The sequence below is a fragment of the Megalops cyprinoides genome, chromosome 11 (genome assembly GCF_013368585.1).
Source record: "Megalops cyprinoides isolate fMegCyp1 chromosome 11, fMegCyp1.pri, whole genome shotgun sequence".
NCBI classification, from domain to species: domain Eukaryota; kingdom Metazoa; phylum Chordata; class Actinopteri; order Elopiformes; family Megalopidae; genus Megalops; species Megalops cyprinoides.
In genome coordinates, this window is record NC_050593.1 from 12,659,173 (window position 1) to 12,674,303 (window position 15,131).

The 15,131-nt window shown below is 49.9% G+C and overlaps 1 protein-coding gene across 1 annotated transcript in view; it reads left to right on the plus strand.

Annotated features, from left to right (window-relative positions):
- The window catches only part of LOC118785859 (protein diaphanous homolog 3-like), a 287,218-nt gene that overhangs the window by 204,832 nt on the left and 67,255 nt on the right, over positions 1-15,131 (plus strand). Inside the window, exons 24-25 of the mRNA XM_036540806.1 lie at positions 4,089-4,213; positions 11,323-11,487. Coding sequence (XP_036396699.1) covers positions 4,089-4,213; positions 11,323-11,487 — 290 coding nt within the window. The remainder of the gene's footprint in view (positions 1-4,088; positions 4,214-11,322; positions 11,488-15,131) is intronic.

Sequence of the window (15,131 nt, forward strand, 5' to 3'; positions counted from 1 at the left end):
AAGAGATAGAGGAGAGATGGAGAGAGGAGAGCAGGAGAAATAATCAAAGAGAAGGAGAGATAGGAGAGGAGAGATGGAGAGAGGGGAGGCAAAGAGAAATAGTCGAAGAGAAGGAGAGATAGGGGAGGAGAGATGGAGAGAGGAGAGGAAAAGAGAAATGATGAGAGAGGGAGGAGAGATGGAGAGAGGGGAGGCAGAGAGATGATGTAAGGAAGGAAAGAGGAGGAGAGGAGAGATGTGGTGGCAGAGAGTGATGACGAGAGAGGAAGGAGAAGCAGAGCGAGAGAAGGAGCGGAGAAATGGAGAGAGGGGAGGCAGAGAGAAATGATGAGAGAGGAAGCAGAGAGAGGAGGAGAGGAGAGATGTGGGGGCAGAGAGGGATGATGAGAGGAGAAGGATAAGTAGAGCGAGAGATGGAGAGGCCGTGAGTGTGCCTTAGCCGCGTGCGAGCGCAGAGATTGATGATCAGACGTCTCGCTGCTGGGCCGTGGGAGTCTGTCTAATGAGCAGCTGCTCCGCTCTGATTTGCTTGTGTTGAGATGTGCTGGAGACCCTCCTCTCTGCCTGTGCTGCTGAGAGGCCTGGAGGAGAGCGCGTCCGTGCTGAAACCGAGCCTCACCCTCACCCGCGCACACGGCCCTTACTCCGCCACTGGCCCGTCCTCTCTGTCAGTCCGTCTGTACGCCCGTCTGTCCGTCCGTCTGTCTGCCTGCCCATAGGACGAGGGTAAAAGTTAGATTACACTAACCATTTAGCTGAAACCCGGTGAAATTTTTCCTTCTTGCTTCTGCTCATTAACTGTTTCTTAACTTGGCAGTTGTACTACCACAAAAAAACAAACTCTCTTATAGATTTTTATCTGTTAGTCAAGGAAAGAGGATTTGTTATTTTCACTGTGCAGGGGAAGTGCCACCACATAGCCACCATATTAAGGCTGAACTGCTACTGCTGCCGCTGAGTGGTGTGTGAGCTAAAGGAAGGATTGTAAGATGGCGTGTTAGCGTTGGTTTTCTCCAGCAGTTTTCTCCTTGGTCTCATGGTTTTCTCCTTAGCCTCGTCCTCAGGGCTGGTCAGCTTTGTGAGTGCGTTCGGTACAGGGCCAGGGAGGAGGAGGAGGCGGAGAGAGGCTGCCGAGCCCGCACGAAACGGAGCCGCATGCCGGAATTAGGATTCGGCCCCCGTGTGAGAGACGAGGTGATCAGCGGGCTAAATAAGTGGCCGTGTCCCGCCGCAAATCAGGCGTGTAGCCCGGCGCGTCGGAACAAATCGCCTCGACGTCCGGGTGCCGCCTGACGTCTCCATCTGCGCCGCGGCAAGGCCGCTAACGACATCAATTCCCCCAATCAGCATAAACCGCGGCGGTGTTGCCGAGCACGCGTCCCGGCGTGAGACGGACACGGCCTGCGGGCCGCGCAGCGGCGGGCCCTAACAGACCGCCGGTCGCTAACCTGCCCCGGTCCTGCGCCGCGCCAGCATTGTGTGATGAGATTTCATGGCTTTGAAGGGAGCTCTCGTTCCAGCTCCGCTGTCAGAAATCATATTTTTCCGCTGAAGGCTAATAAATTGGATTTAAACCCATTTGTAGCGCGAGAACAAGAGTAGTGAAGACAAAGGGGTCGACTCCGCGGCAAATCCCCTTCGACTTACCGGCCACAATATCACTGTAAACACCCTCAACCGTACAGAACCGCACTCAGCATCACTGTAAGCACACTCGACCGTACACAACCGCACTCAGCATCACTGTAAGCACACTCGACCATACAGAACCGCACTTAACATCACTGTAAACCAGCAACACTGTAAACACCGTCGTCCATACAGAAACGTACGGGGCATCGCTGTAAACACCCTCAACCGTACAGAACCGCACTCAGCATCACTGTAAACACCCTTGATCGTACAGAACCGCACTCAGCATCACCGTAAACACCCTCGACCGTACAGAACCGCACTCAGCATCACTGTAAACACCCTCGACCGTACACAACCACACTCAGCATCACTGTAAACACCCTCGACCGTACAGTTTTGCAAACCACTGCAAACCATGTTGACCAGACAGTACCTCCCTCCACCAGACAGGGCCCAGCACAACATTGCTGCAAACCAGCTCCACCGGCAGAACAACTCCTGCTATTCTAGCGCAAGCCTCTCTGTCCAGAAGTTGATGAAGCAATTATTTGTTTATAATGGGAATTCACACTTGGTTAAAGAGGCGGAGTACGGGGAGGAAATGAATATCATGGCAATATGTCTGTACACGGCGTGCAAACTCAGTGTCACATTACATATTTATTCCCGCTGCAGCAAAGCTCCGGCCAGCCCCTTTCTCAAGGCACTGTGGAAATGGAAGTGCGCTCACCGCTAAGCGGCTTAATTGTTTTCAGCCGGAGTTGTCGGCATTGGTTTCACACCTGGCTTCTATCGCTCCCCTGTTTGTGCTGTGCTGCCTCGCGGCTGCAGATAGTTCGGCAGGGATCGGGTCCGCAGATAGTTCAGCAGGGATCGGGTCCGCAGATAGTTTGGCAGGGATCGGGTCCGCAGATAGTTCGGCAGGGATCGGGTCTGCAGATAGTTTGGCATGGATCAGGTCTGAGATCGAGTCCGCAGATAGTTTAGCAGGGATCGGGTCCGCAGATAGTTCAGCAGGGATCGGGTCCGCAGATAGTTCAGCAGGGATCGGGTCCGCAGATAGTTTAGCATGGATCGGGTCCGCAGATAGTTTAGCAGGGATCGGGTCCGCAGATAGTTTAGCAGGGATCGGGTCCGCAGATAGTTTAGCAGGGATCGGGTCCGCAGATAGTTCAGCAGGGATCGGGTCCGCAGATAGTTTAGCAGGGATCGGGTCCGCAGATAGTTTAGCAGGGATCGGGTCCGCAGATAGTTTAGCATGGATCGGGTCCGCAGATAGTTTAGCATGGATCGGGTCCGCAGATAATTTTGCAGGGATCGGGTCCGCAGATAGTTCAGCAGGGATCGGGTCCGCAGATAATTTCGCAGGGATCGGGTCCGCAGATAGTTTAGCATGGATCGGGTCGGCTCAGGCCAGGGCAGGCCATGCCATGCAAACAGCAGCAGATTGCAACGGTGATTGGGCTGCGTTGCAGGGTGTCATTTTGTGCATCTCGAGGTGTGCACACTGGTGATTTTGCTGGTGATTTTTGATTCCCCCCATTCAAGCCCAAACCGCCCTTGTCCGTGAGGTGTCAGAGGGACTGCTGTTTGTCTGTTTTATTATGCCCGACAGCGTTGTTTTTGGGCCAGTTTAATGTTGCTCGGGGTAGCTCTCTGCCCCTCCCGCAGTGCCCATGTCTGGGCCAGGGTCTCTGGAGTGAGGCGGGTTTGGTTTTGTTGAGTGGCTCCGACTCGCTCCTGAGTACTCGTCACATGCCTGAAATCTCTCACAGCAAGCCATCTTCTAGCACCAATAGCATTTAACAGGAACAACACTGGATCCTTATAGCAAAAGGAGCCCTTAAGGGTAAATGGCTTACTCCTTGGATGGCAGTAATGTAAGAGTGAATTAGACAGTGTTCCAGTTTCTGTTTGCAGATGCGCACCAGCACAGCGCAGTGGGCTGGGTGTTTGTGTCGTGTGATAAGCGCGCACTGAAGTGTTTGGGGGCAATTCCAAAGGATCAGGCGTGTGGGATTATATCTAAAGGCATGTGAACTGCTAAAGAATGCACCAGATGTAAAGAATTACTGTAAGCCATCCTGAATTTAGCATTGTGAATGTTGTTTTTTTTTTGGGAGGATCTTTCTCCCCCTAGAAGTACGACGATGGGGAGGCCAGAATTCAGCGCAGTGGCCCCCCTGGAGATCTGCTCATGTCTGATCGTTTCATTTACATTTTGTAGCATTTTGTGATCTTTGTTACAACGGCTCTTAATAAAAACTGGATCCACTGACTGCATGGGTGCTTGAATGTGAGCTGCTGTTCCAGGTGGAAGACATCTCCGAGACCCTCGGGACTGTGGCCGGCCTCCGTTGCCTCAGCGCCCGTGAGGCGGTGTGGTATAGATCATGTATCTCTCCGCGCAGCGAGGCCCTGATCCTTCTCTCTCCTTGGCTTGGTGTTGGCAGTGTCAGCGGAGAGCCTGGAGCGGAGCCTGAAGCAGATGGAGAGGCAGCTCGCGCAGCTGGAGAAAGACCTGGAGACCTTCTCCTGCCCTGACGACGCGCAGGACATGTTCGTGACCAAGATGTCCATATCCTTTCCGACCGCCACCGTCACCGTCACCGCCACCCCACAGCTCTTAGCGCTAGCTCTGATCTGGCTTCTCCAGTCCTCTGGTTTGTAAATGTTTTCCTTGTGTCCTGTTTTGCTGTTTACTCCGGCGGTGGCCGGCGGCGGCCGCGGGGATTTCGGTTGAGTCGTGTTTGCTCTCGTCGAGGTTCAGCGGGGCCGCGGCGGCCCCTCTCGGCCACGCTCCCCCCCCACCCCCGCCCGACTCCGGCGAGCTTCATCATCTCGCGCTGCCCGCGGCAGGGCCACCCTTTATCTCCCGCGCAGATCAGCGTCTGTCCAAATGTCACCGCCGTATGAAGAGCCGCGCATGCCTCTCGACCGGAAAAGACTGACAAACAAACTGGCCCTCGACCCCCCCCAGACTCCCTCTCTCTCTCACTCTCACTCTCCCTCCGTCTCTCTCTCCTCTCTTGTCTCTCTTACGCTCTCCACAAATCTCTCCGTTCTGATGGGCTGTCACTCTTTCCCCTCTCCAGCAACACAGGCAGAGGCTGTGGATTTGTGTTCCACTGTGCCAGTGTGCGCTCTATAAGGGGATTTTTATACATTTTTTTAAACGCATAATAATTTAAGAATAGATGTTTCCTTTTTAATTCAGCGCAGTTTCACTGATCTGTGTATTTTCTGGATATCCTGTACCTGTGATATGGACTGATTGGCATTCTGTACAGATCAGTCAATCTGCAGCGTCCCCACAGCATTAATAAGGCCCGTGTTTGACCCTGCCTGTGGCCTGCCCTTCCAGCCCTGTTACACCTTTCTGTGCATCCAGAGTCAGCAGCTTCCCCCTGCTTGTGCTTATGATGACAGTAAATTATTCAGCAAAGCCTTGTGTGAAGACTTCTTGCAGAGTATTGCGGTTGACACAGCACGGGTGCCGATTTTTTGTTTGTTTTGTTTATAAATGTGTTTGAAGTTCTGTTTCGAATGTCGTTTTATCGGTGCCTGTCAATCACCGGCGCCTTTCGGAAGTAAATGACGCGCGGCGGGTAAATAACGGATCGGAGTCGGTCTGTCCTGTCACCGCTCCGGAGAGTGTCAGGGGAAGTCATTATTCCGACCGCCATGTCTTCCCCGGGTTTTTGTGTGTCTCGATAAATCTGCAAGGCAGGCGCGAGGTTCAATGGACCCTCAGCAGCTTGTGATTGCTGTATGCTTTAAAAAAAAAAAAAAAAAAAGAGAAGGCAGCCCGGTTCATGGATCTGCCTTCGATATCCTGTCCCTTAAGGCAGAGGCTCATTTAGGAGCAGGGCCCTGTAATCCCCTCGCAGGCTCGCTAATTAGACAAGTCCGTTCTCTCTGCACGGCGCGCGGCTCCGAGTGCCAAGCAAAGGGGGAGCCGCGTACCTTTTTTTTTTCTTTTTTTTTGTACCCGCGGCCCCTGGACGGCCGCCGACGCCCACCTGAGATGGGAGGGGAAGGCGCAGCTCACGCTTCCTGCAAGCAATTTGTCAGCTGAAGAGTAATCACTGCCCCCGGCCAACCGCAGCGCTCCCCTCTGTCACTGTACATCACGCACAGTCAGCCTCTAATGAAACCAGCTGATGAGGGGGGGGGGGGGGGGGGGGGAGCGAAAAAAAATCTGACATGAAACAATTTCCATTTTATCCACAGACCGCATGCGCTAATCAGAACACCCACCCCCCCCCCCGTCCCTACCTCAACCAAAATATAATTATGCTTCGTTCGGCCAGTTTTTTTTTTTCTCTCTTTATTTCTTCATTTCTTTTTTTCCCCTCCCCTAGTCATTTGACTGAAAGCAATTAGGATCAAATCAAAGTGTCCTCCTCTCGCGCTTTAATTAGGGAGCCGGAGGGGTGGGGGGGAGGATTGAGCTTCAGGCAGCCGACGGAAATAAGGCATCAGAGCCCTGGGCCTCATTTGTTTAGTTTCAAAGCTGACCACTCTCTGAATCGCTGTACATCTACAGGATTTCATACCTTGTTTTTTTATGAGTCTAATTTAGAGGATTCAGACTTAGAGACATAGAGAACACTTTAAATGTTCTCATTACATTTACCTCATAAAGCAGGGGTGAGGGACAGATGATGAACATTTTCCACTAGTTGGAGCATGTGTTCTTGCAGAGACCGTTGAGTCTGGATTTATTGGATTTTTTATTATCAATTCTCCATACCGAACTGCCTGTGTCGATAGTTTATTGCCCGGCTTGCACGTTCCGTGTCTGTTACGGCATGTCCGTTCTGCGCGGCGGACCAGCAAATTAGTAGGTTACTTGTGTCGACATCCCTTTTCTAATAATCCCGCCGGTCCCACGGGCAAACGTTGCATATTCCCTCCATCCTTCTCCACCTCCTGGTTTTCTGAAGCAGGACCCAGGCCCCTCCACTCTCCACCCTCCCCACCTGATTGCACTCTGCCCCCCCGACGCTTCTGCATTCCAGCAAACGACACCAGGCAGGAAAAACTCCAGGGAGAAAAGGGGGACGACAGGCAGGACGCGGGGAGGAGAGAGGGAGAGAGAGAGAGTGTGTGTGTGTGTGTGTGAGGGAGAGAGAGATGGAGAGGGAAAGAGAGAGAGGCCACAGAGAGGAGCTGCCCATGCTGTCCCTGTGCTCATCACAGGCGCTCACGTTCCATTGCAGTGGCGACAGCTTCCTGTGTGGCACACACGGCCTGACCCACGCGAAAGGACTGCAGTGGCATTGGGCGGTGGGGGGAGAGGGAGAGGGAGAGGGGGGGCTGGGGGCAGAGGAGGGCGGGGGGGTTTGGGGGGGGGGGGGGGTACATTTTGTGACTTACCTTAGAATGAGGACATTCACAGACGGAGCGATATTCATCAAACTGGCTTTTGACTTTTTTGCCCGCCGATTTACAGTTCAGGTGCACTTCAGAGATTGAAAAGTCAATCTGCGAGGATCACTATTGAGTACAATTTACCCAGCACTCCGAGGGCTCCCTGCAGATAGTCCCATCAATTGAGCTGTAATGCAGGAGAGGAGGGGAGAGGGGATGGATGGGGGGGGGGGGCATTATGCCGTGTCAAGCCAGGCTCACATTCGAGCCCCGAGTCTGTGACATGGAAAAAAACCCACACTGTACCACTAACAATCCCATCAGCCCCTGCATGATCCGGATTATTAATTAAGTCAACTTCAAAGTCAATGTCATTCCATCAAGAAGGGAGAAATCTTTGAAAACAGGAGTGTTGACCTCTAGCCAGGATTATTTTGTTTTATTTATTTATTTATTCTAAGTCTGCATCTTCTATCATAATAATAGTAGCAGATATTGGGGAATTAGTTACATCAAACAGATTTTTTGAGTAGTGTAAAGGAAATAAAAACATGTATAAACAACGATGTTTATATGAACTGAAATCTGGTTCATTGGCTACCAAGACATTATTGCTTAAATTATATAAAAAAAGAAACCTGTCATATTGTAAATGATTTTATAGAGTGCAAATGCAGAAGTCATCTCCTCACCTGGCTGTAGGAGTCAGAAAGACAAGAGGTGTGAATAAAAGGAGGCGGGGGGGTGTGTTCAGGTGTTGAGGAAGGGCAAAATGTGTGATACACGAGCAGTAGGTGGGCTCTCTGCTCCGATGGGCAGGGCGAGGGAGAAGGGCGAGGGGGGGGGGGTGAGGGTGCAGGAGGCAGCAAATCTGGGATCGGCCCGCTCCCGCGCGACACTTTTTGTGGCAGAACAGTGAAAGGACTTCGCGAAGAGCGCTGCCCCGCTTGGGCTTCCTGCTTGCCCAGGCGTCGCACTGAAGGGTCTTAACAACGCGGATAATACGCATTGTAATCGGAAGAAACGCCGCAGTCTGTGACACCGCGAGTGCGTTTGGAGAGCCTCTCCGGCGCGCGAGTGCGTGGTGGGCAGAGGATAGCGGGCGGCGGCCCTTTGAGCGCCGCTTTGCGTGGGCCGGGTTCAGCCTCGTTGAAAAGAGGCCCGCTGTTCCCGGCGCGTAGGTTCACCGGCAAATGAGAGACCTCCGTTTTCCCAGCTGGTTCCGCAGAGAGGCGATCAGGGGCCTGGTGCTGATGAAACGCTGTCTGTTTGATGCAGATGTTGGGGGCGGGGAGAGAATCAGCTGCGTCTCATCATTTCGGCATAAATATTCAGTGCTTGGGTCCTGTCAATATTAAGACAAAGGGTAAACTGACATGATTTGGTTTTCCACGTTAGGAATGAGCTAGTTTATCATCCTGTTGGTCTCTGTTGTTGAGGTTTTCTGTGTTACAGAGGAAACTGTGAATCCCTCTCTCCTGTGCCTTTTGTAATTTGCGGGGCAACTGGAAATGGAAATGTCTAACCAGATGCTGAGTTTGTACAGATTTGACTTTGTACGGTGCCGACAGCCATTGAGATCACCTTTCTCCACCGTCTGAGTTTGTCTGGATGTCTGCGGTGGGCAAGTGAATTAGCTCCATGCAGTCATTTAATGTAAGTGGATGACCTGCAATTTGCGGAGATTGCTGTTCAACTGCCCCATGTAAAAGCAATGTGATCTGCTCTCTCCAAAAGCAGTTATCTATCACAGTTTTATACCTTTTAAAATTTCAGTCAGATGTTTGATTTAATTTGCCCCATTGCTCTTAGATTATTTGTGTCTAAGGGGAAGAAAGATTGGTAACGCCAGGGCTTCAAGTCATAAATGATTCAGGATTCCCTCCCCTCATGGCCCGAGTTGATATAAAAACACAAAAATGGATCTGATTTAATGAGAGGTTGGGTATTTCTTTTATTCTTTTAATTGATTGCTCTAGAGAAGGTAGATCTCATTTTGGTGACGTAAATCCAAGAATGCTGCCCCCTGTTAAATGCTATACATTTGCTTTTCTAAACTTCAGTTATTTGCGCTCTGATTCTGCTGTAATAAGCCCTCTTTGGATTTATGCAAAGGACATTTTAAACAAGCGCTTTCTTTGGATGTTCATAGAGGAGTAGATTAATGCAAATTATGCAGCGAGATTAATCAACATGTAAAGTCCAAGGATTTGGCATTAGCGGGACTTTGGAGCCGCGAAAGTGATGATTTATTTATGAACCCAAAATAAGCATTAGTCCAGAGCCTGATTGATACCATCAGATTAAGTCACATGCTAATGCTTGTGCTAGCAGTCATGCTGATATCCTCTTTTCATTTCTGCCTGTCCTCCCCCCCCCCCCCCCCCCCCCCCCTTTGCATGCATTTGCTGAAAGCCAGCAGATAACAGTAAGATAAGTAAATAATACTTGACTGGTGGCAGTAACAAGAAAGTCACTGTTTTGAGGGATTGTGTTCGTTATGTTGTTACCCTTTGTTTTAAATCAAATGTTATGCACAGCACTGTCCTAGCCCCCCCCTTCCAGTTGAGATTAGCCTGTGCTTGTTGTTCGCGCTCGACTGATTCCAGGTTTTTTGCCGTGCCTCGCTGCACATTTGCTGTTTTGTCTGGCTGCTTTCTTCCGCTGGCCTTCTCGCAGCACGCGCCTTTGTTGCTCGTGAGGGTCTTCTTTGTCGTTTCGAAGCTTTTTCAGACGTTGAAAATTTAAAGGCCGTCTGGCGCGCCGGTTTCCGAGATTCAGACCCCGGCACCCCCGGCTCGGTGCCACCTCCTCCGCCTCTTCTCCGGGCAGACACCGCTCCCTCCTTCGCACTGGCCTGTACCCGTCGCTCCGGCGTTTCAGCATGGCTTCCCCAGTCAGGTCCTTTTTACGGCACGCCCGGGGATCCTTCGGCGCAGCGCGTAGCCCGTTGGCTGTGTCAGCTTCACTTCGGGATCAAGCTCAAAGGCTGCGAGTGCAGACCCGCGCGGCCCGCTGCGGGCCAAGGCTGCAGTGCGGTGGGTGTGTGTGCGGGGTGCTGGGAGTTGTGGGGAGGGGCACGGGCTCACATCAGGTGAGGCTGGCCTAATGGGTTTGTCGTCTCACTGGGGTGTGCAATCACCCTAATGTTAGAAGCGAGGCCAGCGAGAAGTTCATAGTTCAGAGAGTGCACGGGTAATGTGTTTGTGTAATATTGACCCAGATCTTTAGTTTTTTTTTTTTTGACTTACAGTAACTCACTATGGGCTTAAAAGATTAGCCTTTTTTCTTTTGTTGTTTTTTTTTTTTGCTCTTTTTCTGGGGTAGATTCAATGTAGCTGATTGATTTTTTTTTTTTTTTCCCCTTTTTTTTGTTTTGGTTCACCTGGCCAGTCAGTTCCTATTGTGTTGCTGAAAGCTTTGATCTTCAAAGTATTTACCTCTCGAGCCTGGACACAGAGCCGTGTTAACAGGCTGCGGTCGGCTGGAATTCATTGATATAACAGGGCCTTTAACATGCGCGACCTTAGATCTAATGGTGTTTAATAGCCCCAACCAATGACTGCTGAACTGATAAATTCACACTTTTAAAAGGTACATTGCAGAAGACTAATAGACTGTCAGTTGCGTGTGAAGCTCTTATTATGTGGCTAAAGCCACAGCTCATGATAAATGCAGTTCTGTAAATGTGCTCCAAATATTACCATTTCATTGTACATCCTTAATTGTGCTTGCAGTGGATGCAGGAGTCGGAATTCAGTTGGTGTACTTAAAAGCTCTCGAGCTGTTTGCTCAGATGTTTCTCCTTGCACAGTTTGTCCTCTGTTGTGCTGTTGGGAAAAATACCCTCTAATACAACAGCTGTTTATTTTCTGATTGCAAATTATTACTTATGACATTTCTTTAGAGCATGAACGTGATTTTTTTTTTTTTTTTTTTGGATCTTTTGAAATGGTATTAAGACATCACATTTATTTTCTTGTATTATTGTTGTTATTATGGTTATCCTAATAAAGGAAAGAACAAAGATGATTTTTATTATTTACCCAATGCCAAATATATAATCCCGGCACTGGCATGTAACCCGTCATTTGATTAAAACGCAATTCATCCATATTTGTAAATGGTGAAATAATGGCGGGTCACAGTTATGCTTAGGTTTTGAATGCGTGCTTTCAGTTCTCATTTTCCTGAATGACAGAGCCGCTTGAGGAGGGGGGTATGGCTCCTTTTGAGCTCTTTCTCAGCACGGGGATGGGGCGTGCGGGGATTCCGAAGGCCAGATTAGCACCCTTAACCCCGCTCTCTCACAGCTTTGCCCTGCACGCGCGTGAGCAGTACCAGAAGCTGCTTATCATGCACAGCAACATGGGGACCCTGTACCAGAACATGATGCAGTACTTCGCCATCGACCCCAAGAAGACCTCCGTCGAGGAGTTCTTCACCGACTTGAGCAACTTCCGCTCCATGTTCACGGTAGGTCCGCTTTCCCTTCTTTTTGAACGAGGCTAAGGAGAGTTACAAAGCCCGGTGAGGTCGGCACATTTACTGCGGGCACGTGTTCTGAAGTCTGAGCTGTCACTGCAGGCAGCCTTACTGTAAGTCTGGGAATGACGACAATTTCTGTTGCGGGCATAAAATGTGTGTGTAATGGCCGTGGTTGAGTAAACCTGTCTGCTTCTCTTGTTTAGAAAAACCTGGGTGTTTTCGGTCTTGTCTGCTTTTATACACCCTTCCCTTAGTCAGAACCGCTGATGAAAACAGACCTTGTCCTTAGATTTTCATTGTTAGGCACATCTCTCCTGCAAGCACACGCACACAGTGAGTTACAGGTATAGCTGAACTGTATGTCGATGTCCTCCATCGCTCTGCGAGATGGGAGACGTCTCCCCCCTTCGGAGCAATAATGCCCAGAAGTGGAATCGATGTAATTGGGTGAAAACCTGTCTGGTCCTTCTGAGAGGCAGTGTCATTGTTCCGTGTGCATTACAGTGATTAAGCCCTGCCATTGTTTTGCTGCGCCGGGGCTGATTTATTCTGACACGACGGCGGCGCCTCAGTGAGGCTGCGGTGTGCAGGGGGGACGGAGGAGCCGGGGCCCGGGGCCGGGTTTAACCCCCCGAGGGCCGCGCCGACTTCGCGCCAGGCCGAGAGCAGCTGCCGGCTAACGCGCCAAGGCCGGGGCCCTGAGCAGCTGCGCCAGCGAGATGCCCACATCACGCGCTTTATTTAACCGCGAGGAGGTTTTACACCTTATCGCTGCGTCGTCCTCAGGCGGCCCATCTGATTTGCAGCTGCGCGCAAATACCCTCCCACACACTAGCAAACCCGTGCGCGCACACTCGCACATCAGTACACACCAACACGCACACACGCAAACACACTGGCACAGGTGCTCTCACAGAAGTATACACACCCGCACTCTCTCTCTCTCACACACAAACACACACACACGCACACGCACACACACCACTCCATATCCATCCTGCCACTGAGGAAAACTATGACACATTACACCTGGCATAAAAACAAAGGAAGCTGGGGATGTGCTTTCAGTCTTCAGAAAGGGAAAGTTAAAGCACTGTGTAATGTCCAGTGATCCGGCCTCTCCATCTCCATCTGCATCTCCAGCCAACGGTACAGGAGGGACAGCAGTATGTGCCCAGGGAGGCCATTCCCTGCAAACGGGGACTTATCGAGCTCTTGGAGGGCTGCACTTGAACTCCGTCTCCACACTGTGTAATGGGATGTATTAGACTGCTGGGAATGATAATACCAGCTAATTAGCACACATGAATCACAATCCCCCACTTGAGTGACAGATCGGCGTGCCAGTTATCAAAATGGATTTTACGGTCCCTTGCCTTTGTCTCTCTCTGTCTGTAGCTTTTTAAGACATTATGTGTATGTGTGTGTGTGTTTTGTCGGGGCTCATTCCTATTCAGAATGTTCCACTCGCAGTAATCTGACAGAGGAGAAGCGGGCTGTGTTTTTTTATGAAATGCCATTTGAAATGCAAAGTTATTTTCTGCTTGGCTGCTGCAATGATGAAACGAATCTCATTGCCTTTATTATTTTAAATGATTTCATGATTGAAATTTTGAAATTTGGGGGGCGAGGCGTGCGGGACGTCGGTAAGGATGTATGCTAATGGTGGGCTACCTGGCCGGCAGCTGCGAGTGGTATGCAGCCACCGGGCGGGAATCCGTCAGCTGGCCACACACCTGCCCACGAATGGCTACTTGTAAGAGCGTCTGGCAGTCCCGGCACGGCCGTTAGCGTTTGTTGGCGCTTGCTGGAAACCGTCTGAGAGGTTTTCTGGTGGTTCGACATGTTGAAGTCAACAGTCTTCCCTGGTTTTTGGAGGCATTGGTGGTCTGTGGCCTCCAAGACTAAAACCCCGACAAAACATCACAGAATGACCAGTCAAAGAGCTGTATTAGTGTGCTCCACGAGTTTGGTCATTAAAGTGAACGGTTAGAAAAGCTTATTCACATCATCAGCTTTATGTCAGTTTTATAAATTAACTTTTGCAGTTACACATTGAACTGATCGCCTTGCAGTACAGGGTGGTAGTAAAAATACTACATATGTTACTGTTACATATAACTATGTATGTATAGCTGTTTACTATGTATACATATAGTACTATGGATCCTGTTTATAATAATACTATGAGAAAATAAATAAAATACCGATTGGACATTAAAGTAAAAAGCCGTCAGTAAATGAATGAACAGACAGTTTGGCAGAGGTTGAATCTGTGCTGTCTTATCGAGGAGAAGTCCTTTATGGAAGTCCTGAAGGTGAATTGAGTTTCACTGTGGTTGTGCTTCCAGTCCACTGTATCTGAAGGGGGTGGAGGGGAGAGTTATCCCAAAAGGCCATCTCCCTTCCTAGAAGTACCACATAAAATCAATGCTGACGCACAGCCTGGAGCAGGAAGGAGACTAGCACTGCCACTCGCTAATAGATCTTTCCAGCTGATTTACGGCCCAAAGCCCTAGTCCCTGTGCGTGCTGCAGCCTCTGTGACTCTTTCACCTGCGTTGCTCTGGTCTCTGTGACTCCTTTACCTGTAGTACTCCGGTCTCTGTGACTCCTTTACCTGTGTGCGCTCTGGTCTCTGTGACTCCTTTACCTGTGTGCGCTCTGGTCTCTGTGACTCCTTTACCTGTGTGTGCTCTGGTCTCTGTGACTCCTTCACCTGCGTTGCTCTGGTCTCTGTGATTCCTTTACCTGTGTGTGCTCTGGTCTCTGTGATTCCTTTACCTGTGCATGCTCCAGCCTCTGTGACTCCTTTACCCTTAGTGCTCCAGCCTCTGTGACTCCTTTACCCTTAGTGCTCCAGCCTCTGTGACTCCTTTACCTGCGGTGTTCCAGACTCTGTGACTACCTGTGTGTGTTTTTTTATGATTCCCCTACCTGTGTGTGCCTCAGACTTTGAGTTCTTCACCTGTGTGTGCTCTGGTCTCTGACTCCTTTACCTGCGGTGTTCCAGTCCCTGTGTGTATTTTTTATGATTCCTCTACCTGTGTGTGCTCTGGTTCCTGACTCCTTTACCTGTGTGTGCTCCAGTCTGTGAGCAGATGGACAGGGAGAGTCATGTCTTCACAGACAGATGGATATGGGAAGGGAAAGGGACACCTATTTACAGCATTATTTGTCTCTGCTCCGCTTTGCTGATGTAATCAAGGTGCTGTGTTTAGGGAGTTCTTTGGGACTTGATAAAGTGTTACAAACTGATACGGAGGCTGGTTATTATTTTTCTTTCAGCTACTTCGGTTTGAGTTATCGATTGTCATGTCATGATTTCTTGTGAAGGAAGTTAGCTTATTAAGTGTGAGACCAAGACAGATTGATTATTAGATGGATTTAGTTGGAGATGCAGGATTTTGATAGTGGTGTATTATTAGCAATCACAGTGTTTTAATGTCTGGCCTTGATAATGCAACTGTATTTCAGGTCTCTCCTGGATGATGGAAGTGACATTCTTCTTTAGGAGCTATATATGGGGTCTTCTTAACACAGGCATTCAATCCAGCTGAGCTCCTATTGAATTAAGATTGATTTAGGCGTTAATTGAATAATTATCTTCACTGGACATCTCTTCAGGTATTT